General features: G+C 44.5%; 1 protein-coding gene across 4 annotated transcripts in view; it reads right to left on the bottom strand.

The window, feature by feature from the left end:
* LOC310947256 (chloride channel protein 2-like) overlaps window positions 1-21,221 on the bottom strand; it is a 177,887-nt gene that overhangs the window by 96,215 nt on the left and 60,451 nt on the right. For 2 of the 4 annotated variants that reach the window (XM_083914027.1, XM_083914029.1), the window contains exon 3: window positions 5,430-5,480. The exons of the other annotated variants lie outside the window; for them this stretch is intronic. In XM_083914027.1, coding sequence (XP_083770153.1) covers window positions 5,430-5,480 — 51 coding nt within the window. The remainder of the gene's footprint in view (window positions 1-5,429; window positions 5,481-21,221) is intronic. 4 annotated transcript variants of the gene reach the window in all.

The raw sequence follows: 21,221 nt of genomic DNA, 5'->3' as shown, positions 1-21,221 counted from the left end.
GCCAAGTTGAGTCCTGCAACACACTTTTTTGAGGGGGTGAAGGGCAGTTGTCACCAGTTGGAGACGGGTCTGGAGTGCTCTGGCCTTACTCAGGAGAAGGCCCATCTCCGCGCTGTTGTACTGGTAATGGTAACGCAAATCAGCACAGCCAATGGTGCCATGGAAAGGCCAAAATCAGGTGGCCCCTGAAGCTTGCTGGCGTGGATAGTTCCTGTGGGGATAACTGGTAACCTACTGTAAATTGACGCTAGCTAGGCTATAACATGCTGTATTGACACTAAGCTGCCACGATAGCTTGCCAAGCTAGCAAGCTTAGCCACTAACTGGACAAAGCAAGCATCACACTTCTTCAGTACATACCGATATTGAAAACTGTGCATCTTTCGTGGAGCAGATTATACTTTGGATGATTCGTTAACAGCTAACAGGGTAGCTTCCTCTGTTTCAAACTCTCAATTCCCTCAAAGTTCAGCCCAATCGAGGCTGGTCAACGGAACGAACGAGCGCGTTAAAGTTGCTTCAGTGCAGATTCACCTCACCCTGAACATTGCGATCCCTGATTTTGGAAGCGACCTGTTTGTGCAGCTGCGGATTAAAGCGAAAAAGAAAAAGGAAAAGGCAGCACAGGGGAGAAGGGACTTAAGTGGAGGAAGAAAATGGTGAAAATCTAACAGGACAAATTGGCCCTTAAGGACGGAAAGGAAACGTTGTTGGAGTTATAAAACCAACAACACATCTGTAAATGTTTCCTCTGGTACTTAATACGGCCATCTCCATTCCCTCAGCACACTATGATATCTCCTCCTTGGTGTTTCCTCCCTTCCTCCCCATTCATCCATTTATCTATCCCTCCTTCGCTGCTGCCTTCATGTTAATGTGTTGTCTATGCTAATGAGATGTAAAAAGAGGTGATGTTTATGTAAATGTGCTGTAACGGCGTCGGCGTTGGTCCCGGGCGAGCAGGCAAAGCGCCTCGTCTCGCACTCAATCACTCCGCTTGCTCGTCGAGTAACGGCGGTTGCGACACCCGTCTTATGGCTGCAGTACAATGTCTGCTTAATGAGGTGTAATGGTGTACAAGCGCGCACACATCCGCGCACACCAACAGGCCAGCACAATCACCAGAGTTATTATTCGAAAGCAGCCTCGGCATTCCTTTGTTGATCGCTTTTCCGGAGAGTGTGTGGTTCACTGTGTGTTTAACGTTTCTTAAGGAAGTAACACTAAAACCCACAGGCTCAGCTGGGATACGTTTCTACATTTAAAAGCAGAAAGAAGTCATCAGATATAAAGTGGACTTGTTATAAACATTGCATAGCAAAGGGTCAGAGTTCCAACCAAAGACTCAAAGACAAGCTGAAACTTAAAGCAGCTCTGCAGCGTTAAGGAACCTATTTACACCAATGCGACTAGACAAGACGGTGCATCATCTGCATAACAAGGACTGTCTGTACTTTGGTTTAACTTCTGATTTTTCAGGCTTTTTTGTGCTGGATCTAATTTGTAGCATCATAAAATATGAATGAGGACACATATAGTGAGATACTTGCTACAGCTGCATTTCTAGTGGTGATGAAATGGTGGAAGTAGAGTTTTATTTCTCTGATTCACGGCTTTGTTCTCGATGTTGGCACTTCCTCTCCTTATAGCTTGCTCTGTCTGTAATTTCCGTCTCTTCTGTCTCTATCATGCGCTTGTTGAACCTCCGTCTTCAGGTTCTTGTTGAGCCTCTGTCCAAAACTCCCATTTTACCCGGCGGACAGTTTGTAAATGACTTGACCGGTGGACTTTGCTACGAGTGGACGAAGGTTCAACAAACGAACCTCCGTCTTCAGGTTCTTGTTGAGCCTCTGTCGAAAACTGCCATTTTAACCGGCGGACAGTTTGTAAATTACTTGACTTTGCTACGAGTTAATTCGCTAAAACCAGCTGTTTGAAACTTAAGAAACAAAGCACACGTAACGCTGTTGTTGTTCCCACGCCATACGTTTGTTGCCGGGGCTGCGGACTCTCTCCCATCATAGTGAGATCGCTTCCACTTCACCTCAGATACATGTGCCAAAGCTTGTGTGCACGTGCATAGAAATGTTTACAAGAAACAGCTGATAAATCTGAAACCGATTAGCTGCTTCCTGTGTGGTTGTTTTATTCAACATGTTATTAATGATGCATCGTGCTTCAGATGTCCATCCAGTCTGTCCTCAGAATCAGCAGCTGTCGGTATTTTTCTCTGCGTAGTTTGTTTTTATCCCTTTACCTCGAAAAGGAGACGGTTAGCTGCTCCTGCTCTGTGCACACACGAGGACACCACAGGCTTTGTTTTCTTGTGCCAAACGAACTTTGGGGTGGGATCGGAAAGGAACACGTTATTATAGATGGGTGCATCGGTGGATGCAAGCACGTTTACTACTTTCCTCCCCTTGATCATAGAGCTGTCGCCATGGTGACGCACTGACAGTCCTGAATCGTGCCGTTTCAGGGGGAAACATAGAAGGTTTTCTGGAACTTGGCAAGGAAATTATTTTTACCAGCCACAACAGAGATGCTGGTCTAGTTTTCACCTTGTGAGTGTGTGTGTGTGTGTGTGTGTGTGTGTGTGTGTGTGTGTGTGTGTGTGTGTGGTCCTGGAGACTCCTACTGTAGCTGGAACTAACACAGGGGAGGTTTTGAGTTCTTTGCCGGGTGTCTATCCGTCTGTCTGTCTGTCTGTCTGTCTGTCTGTCTGTCAGTGGGTCTGTGGTGACAAACTCATGGCTAAGGCCCTGTTTAGACGAAGACGATCTAGAAAGGAAACGCAAAAGTGGCATGGCATTCTCTCTTTTTATTCCGCGTTTAGACGAACAACATTGGGGGCAAATCTGCGTGCATACGGTGACTCAAAGTGTTTGCACGTCAGGTGGCTAGGTGGTGCTGTGAAGCTCTGCCACGCAACACCACCCAGAGCTTGTGCATGTGAACTTCCTTCTACTTCTCTCAGCAGGACGCGGTACAGTGTGACAGGGATCTGCAGCGCGGTCTGCAGCCTCCCACCGCCTCGGCTCCCACCCAGGACACTTGAATGTCTGGCTGATGGAAATAGTCCGACGTGTTTGGTGTTGTTTATCTTTACTCCGCACATTGTAGTTACATAAACACGTACACGGCGTGAGCAGATCAGAGCACACTTTTGCGTTTGTACCCCTTTACACGGAAACACAACGGTGGAGCGCAAGAAGAACGGACGCAGATCAAAGCAGAGCAGTGTGAGAAACTAGTGATCTCCTGTGGGAACAGATGTGCTGAAGGCCTTTCAAAACAAGAGCCTCAACACTTTCTTGTTCATTTTTGAATCCTATAGAAGAGAACATTGTTGAAATCTCCTCTTCTGACACAATAGTTACTGTTTTTTTTTCTCACAAAATAAAGTTTTATCCTTGGTTTTTTTAAAATACATGCTAGGACAGCAGTGGTGTAGCCACAAGGGATATTCTATTAAATGATGAACGGTAAAAATAACAGTATTTCAGAATAAAACAAGCATTAATACTTGTGTATGTCACATGGCAGTAGGAAACTCAACCTGTCAGCGCTCTGACGGACGAACAAAAGCATGACACTGTTGCGTCTAAATTAAGTCAAAGGTCTATAGCACCTCTGTGCTGCAAACATATACTGTATGTCAAAAATAACATCAATATACAAGCAATATTAATGTTAATAGCGTCCAATAAGATCAGCCAAGCCAACATGAATGTTAGATAGACGTCAGGATGTTTAAAATATTCAATAATCGCGTGTGTTTGCTCGGAGCAGGACGAAATATTTGGAGTAATGATCAGATGCTCCTGTTGTTATTAAGCAACAGTCAAACGCTGGCGATGGTGACGATGAGGAACCAAATGATAGCTCTGCATCAACACTTGATGATGATGTGACTGAGAAAGCAGCGGCGGGATTTCACAGACACACACACGCGGAGTCAAGAAGGGGGCGGATAAGTCGTTTCATTTCCTGGATAAAAGCCCGGTGAACAAAAAGCCAAGGGACCTGCTGCTCACCCTCTGCACTGCTTCTCTGCTTCTCTCTTTCATCTGCCTCTGTCGTTCTCTATCTCAATTGATTGTATCCCTCCAATCCCCAGACCTCTGCCATCCACTCCCCCTCTCTTGTATGTCTCTCCTTCCCTCTGCCCACCCTCCCTCCTACGTTTAAGTTCCTGCCTCTCCTTTAAATCGTCCTTCCATTTCCGCTCCGCATCCGTTCGTTTCGCTTTCTCTCTTTATTTTGCACGCCCCCCCCCCCTCCGAATGCACGTCTCTGCTGTGTAGCCGAGTCAGCACTTCCGTTCTGCAGTCCCTCTGCAGGCACACAAGTGCGCTGATTTACACTTTTATACCCTGGCCCAACCAATTTCAGAGCATTTCCATTACACATGCGTTTGCTATTCTTTACAGCAGCACACACATGCACTCAGGGTATATGTGCTGCACATATACGGTTACCAGCAGCGTGTGTGTGTGTGTGTGTGTGTGTGTGTGTGTGTATTTGTAAATATTGAAGCGGAGAAATGAAGCAAACACAACCATCAATCTTGGGAGGAAAAAAAGTATTAAAAGTTGCAGACACACGCACTTGCACAATGTTGATGAAAAACCTACATATACTACGTATGTGTGTGTGTGTGTGTGTGTGTGTGTGTGTGTGTGTGTGTGTGTGTGTGCCATCTGTTCTTAAGCAGCAGAAAAGAAGAGAGACATTGATCATCAGGCTTGTCCGTAGCTCGCACTGCCTAATCAGAACCATTCATCACACACACGCACACGCACACGCACACGCACACACGCACACACGCACACGCACACGCACACGCACACGCACACGTTCAGCGCTCTTTATTACTTTCCATTAGGGCTGGAGGCGCGCTGTAATAAGGCCGGGCTGGGAGAGTTAGTCTTTTTTGTCATGGAGACACACAGCAGCATGGTAATAATACGCACACACAGATATTTTTCACGTCGGCTGTTGATTAATATGAAGCCACAAGGTGAATGTGCGTGCATGTGTGTTTCGCGGGCGCCACTGTGCAAACTGCAGGACCATGAGACATGAGGCTCACGCTTTTAGTTTTCCTCCTTTTCGCCCTCAGACACACAAACACACACAAACACACACACGCACGGTTCTGCAGGAAGCAACCGTGTGATTTAAAAAAAACAAAAAAAAAATGATGACGCCATTACAACATCGCAAAGCGAGGGTGACTTTTCTCAAGCTGAAGCCGGAGCAACACGCACTGTCTGACCACTTATCAGAGATTAATGATGGGATAATGCAGCAGTATTAGCTGGAGCACAGTGGAGTGTGAGGATCAAGGGGTAGTTGGTAGTTAAAGGGGCACACTGGGAATGATACGGACAGGGTTTTGGGGTTTTTCTTGCTTGCGTGTTTACCAGAGATAAAGTCTTGGGCTGGAGCCTCCAGAACATACGGGTACCCTGACCCTGAGGACAAACAGACCACATAAGATAGTTAAACACAAGCAGCGTACGGATGGAGTCTCTCCCCCACACAATCCATTTGAAACAAGCCTTCTTTGTTGAAAGGACAAATCCCTCTCTTTATCCATTTTTCTACATAGCATTATTAGTTTATGATTGATGTCGGGGCTGTGCAAACTCAGCAGCCGCACGACAAATGAACGAGCGGCGGAGGAGGAGGGAGGAGGGGAAGCCGAACGAAGGAGTGATGGAGAACGAGTGCTAATAATGAGTAATAAGCTTTGGAGTTTTACACATACTGAAACACTGGCACTGGGGCTCTAATAAGACAAGTATTCACTATTATGCAACACAAAGGAGTTGTTCTATCTAACAAGATTTCCACCCCCTGTGAGCCACAATGCTAGCATATTAGACTTTGGGCTAACGTAAGCAGTTACATCCTGCTCTTTATTTAGTGTAGTCGCTCCAGTCAAGCTCAGGTTAGAAAGTGATACGTTTCATCACATCAGCAGTCTTTTTGTCCGTAAAACATAGGTTTAAAATGTACAAATGTTAAAAAGTAAAGATACAAAGATGTGTTAGCTCAGCGTGACTCTTTTAGCAGCATGTTTGTAGCATTGCATATTTAAAGGGGACATATTGTGCTTATCGTCAGGTCCACTTGTATTTTGCATTTCTATTAAAACGTGTTCACATGCTGTCTTTCCTCATACGGTCTGTCTGAATATACCTCTATTCACCCTCTGTCTGAAACCGTTTTAGTCTCTTTAACGCCACCTCCTGGAGAAGCCAAGTGGGCTCTGATTGGTCGGCGTTTCTGGGCCTTCAGCATCTGCACTCTGCACCGTCACTGCAGCCGGGGAATAACTGTAGCAGAACTTTTTTTACCTGTTTATATACTTTTTCCTGATCCTCTGAGCTTCTCTCCTCTCTGTCTGTATCATTCATGTCTCATCAATGCATGTTACTAATTCAACTTCTTCCCTGGAGTTGTTTGTGCTTTGTCGTCTCGCAGGTCTCTGCTGATCGTGGTGGCGCCTGCTGCCGTGGCCCTGCATGACGCTTCCTGCTGCTATAATCACTGTTACTCATATAAACTATCACTAGTTCAATAAACTATAAAGTTTTGTAACCATAACAACACCACCAGTGGTATGTCTCGCTGTATCGTAGATGCTATTGCCACTACTCATCATTAATCATGTTTTCCACCATAATTATGATCATTGTCATATTCTGCTGTATTAACTGCCATGACATATACGTCATATTCACATTACTATAGACATTATTATAGTTACTGTTCCGCTTTGGTTGCTTGCATCTCTGGAAGTGTGTCTGTCTTTGTCGACGGCCATGGTGATTTTGTTGTGAGCCCCCTGCGCTGCTGTCGCCGTGCTGGATAATAACCTTGTTTGTGCTTTGTCGTCTCTCAGGTCTCTGCTGATCATGGTGGTGCCTGCTGTCGTGGTCCTGCATGACGCTGCCTGCTACTATTATAATCTATCACCTTAGCTGTGCTTGTTTCTACTATTCTGCTGTATTAACCGCCATAACATATAAGTCATATTCACATTACTATAGATATTATTATAGTTACTGGAAGTGTGTCTGTCTCTGTCTTTGTGTCTGTCTTTGTCTCTCTCTGTCCATCTGTCCGTCTTTTCTCTCTCTCTCTCCTTCTCTTCCTCTCTCCGGTGCAGACAGATGTGCGTCCTCCACAGAGCTGGGTCTGTCTGACGTTCCTGTCTGTTATAGTGAAGGTTTTCGTTGCCACCGTACTCTACGGGGGAATTGTTGGGTCTATGTAAATCATAAATAAGTCATAGAGTGTGGTCTTTACCTGCTCTGTAAAGTGTCCTGAGATAACTGTTGTTATGGTTTGACACTATAAATAAAATTGAATTGAATTTATATATAGTTGTGACATCACAACAGTACAGGAAGTCCTGACAGCTAATTTAAAAAGGCACAGTTTCTGAATATGAGCTCATTTCTTTAGAAATAAAAGCTTGACGTGTAGCAACAGTAACAGCAGGAGGCGAAGCTAAGTCTTGTCAATTATCCATTTTTATGCCAAAATATATCATAAGGTATTCGGCACTTTCTTCAGGGTGAACAATACCTTTAAAAAAGCATTTTCTATGATCCCAAAAGAGGAAATATTTTCTCTGAAATGGTACTTAATCAAAACTGCCTGTCAGCAGATTCTCAGTCGGGGAGTCATGTCAGGGGGAAGTCTTTCAAAGGCCTGCCAGTGTTTTATTGATCAGCACCTTAAACAGCATCAGTCAAACAGTTTTATATGCATCATATCAGGTGACAAACAACCGGAAAACCTAACATGTAAAGCCTGTGAATGTTCTCATTCGTCCAGGTCCTCGTTATCCTCAAAGCAATTTGACGCATCTGACCAGTCCCAGCCTGGTCCTGGTCCTGGTCCAGTCCCAGCCTGATCCTAGTCCTTGTCCTGGTCCAGTCCCAGCCTGGTCAGATGCATACATGAACTGATGAAGCCTCTTGGATGAGAGGTTTAACGTCTTCCTAGACAAACAACCAGTCCAGTTGCTTTTGACTGAAATTGCTTTGAGGCTAACATGTAAAGTTCACTCATAGATGTGCAATTCACACACATTGGATAAAGTGTTTCTCCCGTAGAGATAGAAAAGTTCTTTTATCAAGATGATGAAAAGATAAAAAAGTTTTCCCGTCTCGAGCCAAGACACAAACCTGCAAAGTATGGAAAAATATGTGTTGTGGATATAGGCTCTGGGCTCACTCATGATTACAGAGTAATAACTCAGAACACGGGGCTCAGATGGATGGAGAGTAGCACACACACACCCACACACACACACACCAGATTACACCCAGAGGAGGTGATGGATTGCAGACAAAGAGGGAGGTGAAGAGAGCTGAGTTGTAAGAAAAAGTGTAGGGGAAAAGTAAAGAAGAATAGGAGGAGATTGGGTGAGAGTAGGGGGGGAAGTGGGGATAAAGTGAGGAGGGGTGGAGAAAAGGTCGAGGAAGAGAAGAGATACAGCACCAAAGGACACAGGCATGAAAGTAAAGGAGGGAATAATGAGAGGACAAGGAGAGTAAAGGTGTGTATTTTAGAGGAAGGACGGGGAAGTGGAAGAAGGAGGAACCTGAAAACCAGAGAGCAGAAAAGATCCAAACACAAAAAAGCTGCAAAGTATCCAAAAAAAAGTTAGAAGGACGCTGACGTCTTTGTGGCTTTCGGTGTTTTAATCACCTTTGATTTTACAGTGACGGGGCACTGGCTGTAAACCTGTTGATGCAACAATCCAAGCGCATAAAAATTAATTATGGCAATAATAAAAACGTTGGCCTGCGTGGTTACAGCGGCAGTAAAGGCCGTCAACGTCTCACACGCAACGCGCTGATTTACGACACCGTAGAACACCTCTGTGGACAAATTCACCTCAAACCGCAGCTAATTAAGAGCTAAATCTGCTTCCACTGTATCTTCACAGTGTTCAGCGTAGTACAGTACGGTCTCCAGACATCCGTTTCAGACCGTTGCATGTTTTTCTAATTGCATATTTGAATATATTTGCATTAGTGAGCGTGTTTCAGTTCATTTTCTTCCCCTTACCAGTTTATTATATCGCTGCGAGAACAACTCACGGCTCTTTCCGCCTCTCCGCGCTTTACTGAACCCCTGATTTCCCACCCGCACGCTCTGCCCCCCCCGTTCTTCAACCTTTCCTGTTTCATAGCTTTTGAAAATCATGCACTGTATAGGCGGAGAGAAACTCCACCTGGGTACGGCATTACTCTTTTCAACTGCTCCCAGCTGACTTAAAAACTTGATGACTTTGGAAACCCCGCGAGTTCCTCAGCGACGGTGTCACCGCTGGAAAAGTCGCATCGACACAGCGGAGGGAAGAAGACAGGTGCGTGTCGAGAAGAGGTCACGTAAAACTGTCATTGGGAAGCTTAATAATGTACCCAGGAGAGATTTCCTTCAGTCAAACTACACTGAGAGATACTCTGCCTATTAGGGCCGAGCGATGGGACGAATACGTCAACGGTCAGCCGTCGAGTGCATCATTAATCGTAGTGTTCGGGGGAATTTTAGAGCGATTGTTAAAAAATGATTTTGCTTATTTTATGGTCCACTCCGGAGAAACAGCCCTTAGAGCCAGTATATTTTCAAATCTTACCTATTAGGATATATTTTGACAAACCTGAGTTGGTGATTAGCAGTTGAGGTGGTTCAGGATCATCTGGTAAGGATGAACCCTGGGCGCCTCCCTAGGGAGGTGTTCCAGGCACGTCCAGCTGGGAGGAGGCCTCGGGGAAGACCCAGGACCAGGTGGAGAGATTAGATCTCCACACTGGCCTGGGAACGCCTCAGGATCCCCCAGTTAGAGCTGGTTAATGTGGCCCGGGAAAGGGAAGTTTGGGGTCCCCTGCTAAAGCTGCTGCCCCCACGACCCGACCCCGGATATGAGGATGAAGATGAGATGAGATATGTTGGTGATTATTGCAACGGTTTAAAGACGAGCATTGGTTCTACAGTTTTGGTGAGTTTTACGCCGTTTCTGTGCAGTTTGAATGAAATGTGATCTGCAAAGGCAAAATTACAATGGAGTCCACGGCCCACCTGAGAGAGGTGGGCTTTTGTAGAGCCCATTTGCACATGTACGAGCACGAGCGCGCGCACGTGTACGAGCACGAGCACGATACCTACGGCGGTTCTGACTTCATTTATGTGCTCCTGTTCGGACATTAGAAGGACGGACCATGCGCGGACAACAACAACAATGGCGGTGAAAGGTTCACGTTGGTGTGATGCGGAGGTGGAGTGTTTACTGCAGATTTGGTCGATGAAAAGATTCAAAAACAGTCGACAAGATGCACAAAAACTCAGAGGTCTACGGAAAGATTTGTAAACAAAGCCACGCATCGCCATGACGTCAATCAATGCGTGTGACGTGTTACGGCGTGATGACGTATGGACAGCGAGAAGCATTTGCGCGAGGCCCAGGTAGTGTGAGTACAAACGGGTCTGGGGCGCGGGGGGAGAGGGAGGGGGGACAAGTACCCTAAAGCACGGGGCGCGGTGCGGAAGGACAGTGTGAGTGCGCCTTTACTCTGTTACAGTGCAATTGCAGAATCAGAATCAGAAAACCTTTAATGTCCCGCAGACAGGGAAACAGAATATTACAAAATAAGATAAAAAAATAGCAAAAATAAGCAATAAAGTTCCATTTAAAAAGGGAAGAAATAGAAATAGACATATATACATATTCACATGATATAGTGATATGATATAGATATAACGCCCAACCCTGCTACCTATCAGTGCTGCCATTACGCTAAACATTTAGCGGAATGAATCAGCAGAACGTCGTCATTGTCATAATTAACATTCAAATAATAGTAAACGAGAGCATCTTACCAAACGATCAATGACAACTTTCGGCAGTTTACGGTTGTGGTGGTAAAGGTACACTGGTGTCTGTGTTGATGAGCACTGAAACTGAAGACAACAGCAGCCTCCAGCCGTTTCCCCACTGATGGAATCGAATGATTGCATTCGGCGTTCCCGCTCTGGGTGTGCGTTGGAGTTTCAACGATTGGCGCCTTGGGAAAGGTGTATGAATATTAAATATGATGTCACCATCTGAATGCTGCCAGCTATTTGGTGCCATGGCCGCCATCTTGGCTCAGCCTGCTCTCTCAGAGATGACAAAATCAATGTAAGATAAAACTCAGGCTAGTGACTATTCCCTCTGCTGACACACACACTGGACCAGTGCCACACACACACACACACACTCTCTGCTTGAGTGGCACTGAATCAAATATTGATCATTGGCCCAAGTCTCCTTGGTTACTTAATATATTAAAGTGAAAGTTCCCTTTCTCTCACACACACACACACACACACACACGTCTGAACACCCCCACAGCGCACCAGCATGATGTTCATCACCCTCACCGGCAGGACACGTGTATTAAAACACACAAGCTACTGTACATGAGCGTGTGTGTGTGTGTGCGTGTGTGTGTTCTTCAAATCATACGGCAGGTTAATGTTCATTCACTGCACTTCTTGATTTGGTGCATGCGGTTAATGCTCAAGTGCGTCCTGAACCATAATTCAATCACGCAGCCTTCGCTACCTTCATCACAGCTATAATTTAGAAACTTTTAATGTTTCAAGCCACAGCTGGAAGATATAAACAATTAACAGTGTTCATTAATGGATCAGAGAAGTGAATACCATTTCACATTAAGTATATATTTGGAACGGGGAGAGAGAGAGAGAGAGAGAGAGAGATGCAACAAAAGGGTCCCTAGCAACGGGGGCGCTTCACCACACAAGGGTTGATTGCCGCTGTATATAATCATCGGTTGCAGCCCTAAACGCAGCTTACTTTCAAACCCAGTGGGCACAGATTATTAGCATTCATTTAGAGCTTTGGCTCTGGCTCCGTAGACAACCTCCGGTGCTAAAGGATGAAGCCAGCGCGGAAGTGTCAAAAACTCTCGGTACCTCTCGAAACCACGACAACAAGAACAACCTGAGTACTGGTACGGAAAGGGTAACTTCTAGATGGCAGAAGGCGACTATACAATAACAATTTAAGTTTCTCCGGGTGCGACTGAATGCATCGTGGAGTCCCGTCACAGCCTGCACGCTTTACCTTTCATCGTTTGTTTACAAAACTCACAGAGGAAACAAGTTTCCACACCAGTGACTTCAGGGAAGCAGAGGGAAGATTTTACAGTTCTTGACAGTCCAGACTTCTGCAGTGACCATGAGTGTCTCAAAAAGTGCTCCTGTTGGCTACTGACAAGACAATGTTAGCTGAATGCTGACTAGTTTTGGTCTCATAGTTAATTTCCCCGTTCATTTCAACTGGACTGGGATAATAATATGATCATTAGAATGAGACTTGCAGGGCACTGCCAAAGACACCCAGAACTGTCAGCCAGCAAGCTGGTGCTGTGGGAACCGACACGCGGGCACCGGTCAAGAGGACGTCCCACACGAACACACGTGGACAAAATCAAGAGGGATGCAGGAGCCCAGAGTACCGGCGAACTGGAAAGATGTATGGAGAATCGGGATGACTGGAGACAACGATGGACGGCTCGTCTGAGGACGACCTAGAGAGAGCACGAACCTGGAACACCTGACAACTGAAACTGACCCTCAAGTGTAATCCCGGCGCAAAATCATCCCATGGTCTTTTTCGGCACTTACATACATCAAATCAGAGTTGCTAACAGCCGGACTTGGCTAACAGTGATTAGCTCGGGGCAGTACAGTGAAGGCATTAAAACAATTTCTTTAACCACTAATATTGATCAAAATAACAGCAAACCTCTGCAGCAGCATGAGAAGAGTCCCTACACACAAAACAAAGCACCAATGGGCTCCTTCCTTTGGGATTGACTTTGCTAATCCACTTGAATGGACTTTACTATGAGAGGAGCTGGTACAGGGGCCAGTTGGTAAGTCTTTAAAACACTCTTTTAATAAACTCTGGCTTCACTAACTACGTTGTTGCTGCTTTGTTTTGTGTGTAGGGACTCTTCTCATGCTGCTGCAGAGGTTTGCTGTTATTTTTAGCAGTATTAGTGGTTAAAAAAGACCTTTGAATGCCTTCACCGTACTGCCCCAAGCTAATCAGTGTTAGCAACGTCCGGCTGTTAGCGACTCTCTTGGACTTCTCTGATAATAGTTTATACATACATCTCGATGGCTTATTTGATGTATGTAAGTGCCGAAAAAGACCATGGGATGATTTTGCGTCGGAATTTCACTTTAACAAGTATTAAAACAGGAGAACGTAGAGAAAATCGTTCTTTTTTTATCCCACTCTTAATCTTAGCTCTCCTTAAATTTCTGTACGTTCATTAATAACTGTTTGACTTTTATATTATTCTCGTTTACTACAAGACGTGGGGTGAATTTGGAAATTTACTTGGTGTTGTCGTTGTTGGTTTTCCAATCATGGTAATTTAAAATGTAAATGTGTTTTTTTGAATCCTTGCTAAACTGCTCTGACAACACACACACACCTGCATGCATGCACACACACCTGCAGGTGCACTCATATGAGGTCCTGTACTCCATGAACCTGGACCCCCACTGCAAGTCCCCAGAGTGGCAAGGTAGCAAGTGTCATTTCATACTCGTTAACCAGAGTATACGTGTGTGTGTGTGTGTGTGTGTGTGTGTGTGTGTGTGTGTGTGTGTGTGTGTGTGTGTGTGTGTGTGTGTGTGTGTGTGTGCATGCATGCACGTGTGAGTGTCCCTGTGACAAATGTGTCCCATTCCCCACCTGGACCTGTCACCAGCCCATCAGGTGCTTTACTGCAATTACTCTGCCATTTCAATGCAGGAGGAAAATAGATCAGACAGGAGGACGTAGGAGAGGAGACAAGAAAAAGCAAAAGAAAAGAAAAAGGGAAAAGGAAGAAAAGGAGAAGAAAGAGGAGAAGACAAGTGCATGTGAGCAACTGTTGGTCGCTATGCGCCTGACGGTCACCATAGCAACATGTGGCGCCATGCTGAGCTCCTGCTGACATCACACCTGTTGAAGCGAAACGCCGTGTCTCTCTCTCTGTGTGTGTGTGTGTGTGTGTGTGTGTGTGTGTGTGTGTGTGTGTGTGTGTGTGTGTCCTGGAACCAATTAAATGACATTGCAGTGCAGGTGGACTGAGGAAGAGAACAGAGAGAGACAGAGGGGGAGAAAAAAAAGACAGCTGTGTATATTTCATCACATCCCGGACACAGCTGCTTACATTTGTGCGTGTGTGTGTGTGTGTGTGTGTGTGTGGGTGTGTGTGGGTGTGTGTGTCTGTCCTTTCTGGGTTGCTGGGAGCCCTCACGGGAGGCTGTGACATAAGCAGAGAGTGAACGACAGCAGCCTGAAGCTGAAATGTTTCTCTACGCCACGGAAATAGAATGAGAGTCGAACGGACATTAACTCTTTGCCGTGGTCATTTGACGAGTTCAGACGAAATATGGCGTCCAGTGCTGTGCAGTGACCATAGAAACAGAATGAGTTAGCACCGTGGATGTATTAAGAGAGCTGGTGGTGGAGCCCCGTTCATACCTATGAAAGTTGCTCAGTGCGGCATGAAGCCAAAAAAGTTTGAATGCATGATGCTGGAGCTGGCTACCTCCGCTTTAACGCTCCGGTTAACTTGAATGGAGATGAAATGATTTAGTTGTGCGACTGTTCTATGCTTGTTAGACCCAAAGGATCACATTTTGATATCTACATGGGTCATTTTGTGGGGGTTGATGCTCGAAAAAAGGCATCTAGGTATTTAAAGACGTCCCTTTCACCATGTAAGTCAATGGGGAAAAGTCTTTCTGGGTCCCATTGGCATCGCATTACCGACACGGAAGTTGTTAATCCACCGTTTGGCCCACTGTGTCAAATGGGCTTCAAAGCCTGGTTAGCATGCTAAGGTTTGTCCCAGTTCTTTAGCAATGGCACATAAAAATGGCTGCCGCTCTGATCATACTTGCTATGGTTTGAAGGGAATGTCGGTTCTACTCTCATATTTCTATGACCCATGCACACATGAGAGACAAAGAAAGAAAGGGAGACTAAGACGGGGAGTTAAAAATACATATTTCATTATCTGAATGTTTCTCTTTTGTTAAACTACAAGAACATGATCTTTTACTTTAGTTTTTTTGGACAAATTTATCTAAAAAAAAAAGAAAAGGATGGCAAAAACACACAGAGAGAAAGTAATGTATTTATCTGTGGATAAAATAAGCTTGACTGGGATTTGAATTGGTGCATCACTGTGAGTTACCTTCCACCGCTGCAGTGTGTGAGAGTGTGTGTGAGCGCACGCAAGTTCCTCATGTCAGCTGAATTTTTTATGTCCGTTCTAATGGCTGAGCTCCTTAAACAGCATTCGTTGCTATACGCACACACACACACACACACACACACACACACACACACACACACACACACACACACACACACACACACACACACACACACACACACACACACACACACACACACACACACACACACACACACACACACACACACACACACACACACACACACACACACACACACACACACACACACACACACACACACACACACACACACACACACACACACACACACACACACACACACACACACACACACACACACATTCTGTGGTTACATGAGGAAATTAAACTGGAGTTAACCTCAACGACTGAATCAACAGAAGAAGAGAGGACTGCCAGGATCACAGTCCCTCTCTCAGGTCCTCGTCTCTTTCACTCCAACTCTTCTCCCTTCAGCTTCCCTCTGGGTGTGCTGCTGTGAAGCTCGATGCTGCACCCTGGTGGCCAGCTGATGCAGAAAAAAAAGCTTTCCCAAAGGACTAGTGTACACACACTGGGTGGTTGAACAGCCAACAGTCAGTGAAAGCACCGTATGTTCATTCTTGTTTTCAACTTGTTTTTCAGTCTGTGGTCTCCAAAATGAGGCTCAGTGGGTCAGTGGCCAGACTGTTTTACTCCCCGTATGTGCAGCCATTTTAAAATGGATCAAAACCCTGATACAGAAGTTTGGGGCGCACTCCCACTGTCCTTCCGCACCGCGCCCTGGGCTTTAGGGTCCTTGTCCCCCCCTCCAGGCCCGTTTGTACTCACACTGCCTGGGCCTCGGTGAATGCTTCTTGCTGCCTATACGTCATCACGCCGTAACACGTCACACGCATTGATGACGTCATCATGATAAGTTGCTTTGTTTCCAAATCTTTCCGTAGACCTCAGAGTTTTTGTGCGTCTTGTCGACTGTTTTTGAATCTTTTCATCGACCAAATCTGCAGTAAACACTCCACCTCCGCATCACACCAACGTGAACCTTTCACCGCCATTGTTGTTGTGGTTAAATGTCCGCGCATGGTCCCTCCTTCTATTTTCTGTGTCCGAACAGGCGCACAGGAAATGACGTCAGAACCGTCGTAGGCCTCGTGCTCGTACACGTGCGCACGCTCGTGCTCGTACACATGCAAACGCGCTCTACAAAAGCCCACCTCTCTCAGACGGGCCGTGAACGGTCAGCTGGCCACAGCTATGCACGGAGCGGTTGCACTCACACTGGTCAAACGCACTAGGCTTTAGCCGAAAAACCTGTTAATCTAATCAGTCTAAAGGTAATGGGTTTTTGTTTCAGCTAAAAGCCATACAGCCAATCAGCATCCTGTAAAGAGCTACTGGCAGTTGATGAGGGAAGTGCGGCAGCGTAAATTATCTTGCAAGCCTTTGAAGAGGGCTCGACCCCTAGGCCACCACCGTCTTGACCAGCTACGACGGTTAAGCTAATGTTACTCACAGGGGCCACTTTTACTTTGGATGCTTAAAGCACATCAAGCTCATAATGCAAGTACATTTACTTAAGTCAAAGATGTGAGTACTTCCTCCACCACTTAAGAGAGTTGACAAATAGCAATGTCAAGTGGTCACTCACTTTGTCCAAACCACTTTGTTCTGACTGGGTGAAAGAAGCAACACTGTAGATGCCGACGTAAATAAAATGCTATTTTAATACGGTCAGTCACACGAGGGAGTCCTCTGTAAAGCATATAACTCAGTGAACAGCAGCATGTATCAATAGACAGCCTGGAAGACGGCCTTATTATTGGCTTATTAATCACCTCCGTCCATGGACGTATTCAGAGCCCATGGGCCCCTGGGCACAGACATGCAAGAGGCCCCCCACTCTGTCTACGTACGAACAAAACACCTAAATTCAAAAAGTCTACTTTCAGTCGTTTTATAGTAATTTGGGGTCTTTGTGCTTAAAGTGAAACTATTTTTCTATCTGGTCATTTTGTCCCTCTTTGTTGGTGTTTTACCTCCATTTTTAGTTGTTTTGTTTGTTTTTGCATCTATTTTTAGACATTTTACTATTCAATGTGTGCGTTTTGTTACTCTTTGTGGTCATTTTACATCTATTTTTAATCAGTTTGTGTGTCTCTGTGGTCGTTTTGCATCCCTGAAGTCATTTTTTGTCTCTTTGTGTTCATTTTTTCAGTTGTTTTGTGTTTTATTTCATTCAGCATCTCTTTGTGATCATTTTGTCAGCAACATTTCATGAGTCAGGGCCCCTGACCTTACTGGCCCCTGGGCCTGTGCCGGGTAGGCCCCTTCAGTAATCCACCCACGCCTCCATCCCATTATCCACATGCAAAACTGGAGAACATGGCCGATCTCAGGTAGCCAACTACCCAGAAAACTATGACCTGACACTTTAAACCAGTTACAGTAGACTTAACGTAACCTTGGACAGCAACAGGGACAATTTTACCAACACACCTATTGGGAGATCAAATGAGTCAACCCGTAAAAAATGGACCTCCCACATGCAGTCATCGTTTACCTGATCCTGTATAAAACGATCTAATAATAAAGACAATAATAGCCAGAGCATTCATTCTTTTTGCAGCAGAAAACAAAGACATCTGTCGCTCGTGATGACCTCATCCTGTTACATGACATCCAGGTGCAAAACCTCGGTTTCACCTCGAGGCTCATGAAAATGAGCATCTCTCAAAACAAAACAAAAAAATATATAAACATCAAATCAACCTTTATTTATACGGTGCTTTTCATACAGAAAAGTATCGCAAAGTGCCGGGGGATAATACTTTTCCTGATACTCTGAGCTTCTCTCCTCTCTGTCTGTATCATTCATGTCTCATCAATGCATGTTACTAATTTGTGCTTTGTCGTCTCGCAGGTCTCTGCTGATCGTGGTGGTGCCTGCTGCCGTGGTCCTAAATGACGCTTCCTGCTGCTATTATCACTGTTACTCATATATACTATCACTAGTTTAAAAACACCACCAGTGGTGTGTCTCGCTGTATCGTAGCTGCTATTGCCACCACTCATCATTGATCATGTTTGCCACCATAATTATTATCATTTTCATATTCTGTCACCTTAGCTGTGCTTGTTTCTACTATTCTGTTGTATTAACTGTCTTATATTCACATTACTATAACTATTATAGTTACTGTTAGGCTTTGCTTGCATCTCTGGAAGTGTGTCTGTCTCTGTCTTTGTCTCTCTCTGTCCATCTGTCCGTCTTTTCTCTCTCTCTCTCTCCTTCTCTTCCTCTCTCCGGTGCAGACAGATGTCCGTCCTCCACAGAGCTGGGTCTGTCTGACGTTCCTGTCTGTTATAGTGAAGGTTTTCGTCTCCACCGTACTCTACGGGGGAATTGTTGGGTCTCTGTAAATCATAAATAAGTCACAGAGTGTGGTCTTTACCTACTCTGTAAAGTGTCCTGAGATAACTTTTGTTATGATTCGACACTATAAATAAAATTTAATTGAAATTTAATTGAATTTAGAAAATACTATGGCTCAATCTGTTCCGTGTGCTTATTGACTGAAAAGTGTCAGAGTTTTATAAATGTTATTAAATTTATGACAGCATTTCATACTTTTAATATTATGGTTTAATGACTTAACATTTTAGCTTAGGTGGCAGAGATTTTGGGGCATATGAAGCAACTGAAGATACTCCACGTCACAATAAGCAAAAACTACCAACGTAGGCAGTGGCGGAGCATTTCTATTGCAGGTAAGAAACCACTGCAATGGCCGAGTTAATCATTTAAAGTGTAACTGAATGAAAACTGTACAAGGTGTAACATTGATACGTTTGGCCTTTAACTCTTAAGGAAACACTCATTGATGGCAGCTCAACATCACTCAGATAATCACAAGGTGTCGTGAGATTAAAGCTAAGATTAGAACCACTATCACTGAAGGAGCGCATCATTGCACCAGCTGATGCAATAACTGCAGGTAGAGCAGCTTGATGGAACGACCTCCGTAAAGATCATTCTTTAAAACGGTGATTCAGAACAAGTTACGCTTTCATAATCTTGAGCAAATGTGCAGTTCCTCACAAAGAGATCCACTCTCAGCTTTTTCACAGCGTCGGAAAAGGGCAAAGGTGGCCCGTCTGATGATGCACGACTGGGCTCTGCCTCATAAAGCGATGATAGATGTGGAGTATAGCTGTAGGGGGCAGAACAAGTCAAGCTCCAAAAAGTCACCCGTTAAAAGCTAAAAATTAAATGGATGCTGAGGCTCCAGCTCTGCAGTGTTTTGTTTAAGCTGCAGATATGTCAGAGAGACCTTTGAGGTAGATAAGTAAAACTAAACTTATAGCTATTAAAAATTTCCAGGTTCATGGCTACGGCAGAGACAGTTGAAATGACTGGAAGTCTTTTGACTTTTGCATTTCGACGGTTTAAAGGTCCTGCCCTTGAGTCCTTTACACACCTGGGGGGTGGTTGAATAATAAAAATGCAAAATACTGCAGGTAAACTGCTCATATCGGCATGGATGGATTACTGAACAGGCCTAACAGGCACAGGCCCGGGGCCCATGAGGTCAGGGGCCCTGACTCATAAAATGTTGCTGGAAAAAACACAAAATGAGCACAATGAGATGTTGAATGTCCACAAGTATTCACAAAATTAACAAAAACGACCAAAGTTGATGCAAATTTACTAAAAATACATTCTAAATGAATGAAAATAGACACAAACAGACCACAGAAGCAAAAAAACTAAGAAAAAGACACACAAAATGATGCAAAATGACTAAAAATACATGCTAAATGAATGAAAATAGACACAAACAGACCACAGAAGCAAAACTGTAAGAAAAAGACACACAAAATGATGCAAAATGACTAAAAATACATGCTAAATGAATGAAAATAGACACAAACAGACCACAGAAGCAAAAAAACTAAGAAAAAGACACACAAAATGATGCAAAATGACTAAAAATACATGCTAAATGAATGAAAATAGACACAAACAGACCACAGAAGCAAAAAAACTAAGAAAAAGACACACAAAATGATGCAAAATGACTAAAAATACATGTTAAATGAATGAAAATAGACCAAACAGTAAGAAAAAGACACACAAAATGATGCAAAATGACTAAAAATAGATGCAAAACAATCACAAAGACATACAAGACACCAAAAATGGACATAAAATGACCACAAAGAGACCCGAAAGGACTACAAAACTAAAAGTCCACTCTTTGAATGCGGGTGTCTTGTTCCTCTGTAGACAGAGTCGGGGGCCTCTTACAGGTCTGCGCCCAGGTCTCCGTCCATATACGATCAGTAAGGCAAATTTTTCGGCAGTTGCAGCACTTTCAGTCAAAGGTTTGAATAGATTCCTGCCAACTCATCTACCCCAGTCCAGACATATTTAAGGTGGTGAAGGTTGAGGTCCGTCTGCGGATGCTAAAGCGCCACATCTGAGGAGGCGGATGACCTACGTACTACCTATTGATCCAGAGCAGCGTCTGGCGGTCTGTCTGAGGTCAGTGGGTGTATAGTTCAAGCTAAGCTATTTTATTGAGTTTCCCTGGAGCGAAATGCTCTGAGTGAATTGGAGTTACCTCTGGTAAACAGTATATATGTCTACTGGGCTTTTATTGTGAAAGGTAAGAACCAAAGAAGTGTATCTAGCATGTGCTGACCTAACATCTATAGAGTCTTAGTTACTGCATTTTGGCTTTGTTGGGCATTGGATCTATACGTTGTTAAGTTAAGTTAGTAAAGTAAATATAGTACTGACAAAACTAGACGTATCGTTGTTCTCAGAGTCCAAATAAACAATTGAAAAGCATTAAAGTTGACATTGTATGTACATTAAGAGGCTCTGC

The sequence above is a fragment of the Echiichthys vipera genome (assembly GCF_963691815.1).
Source record: "Echiichthys vipera genome assembly, chromosome: 5".
NCBI lineage: Eukaryota > Metazoa > Chordata > Actinopteri > Perciformes > Trachinidae > Echiichthys > Echiichthys vipera.
Note: the sequence above shows the minus strand (reverse complement) of the source record. Positions and strands in the feature narration are given on the sequence as shown.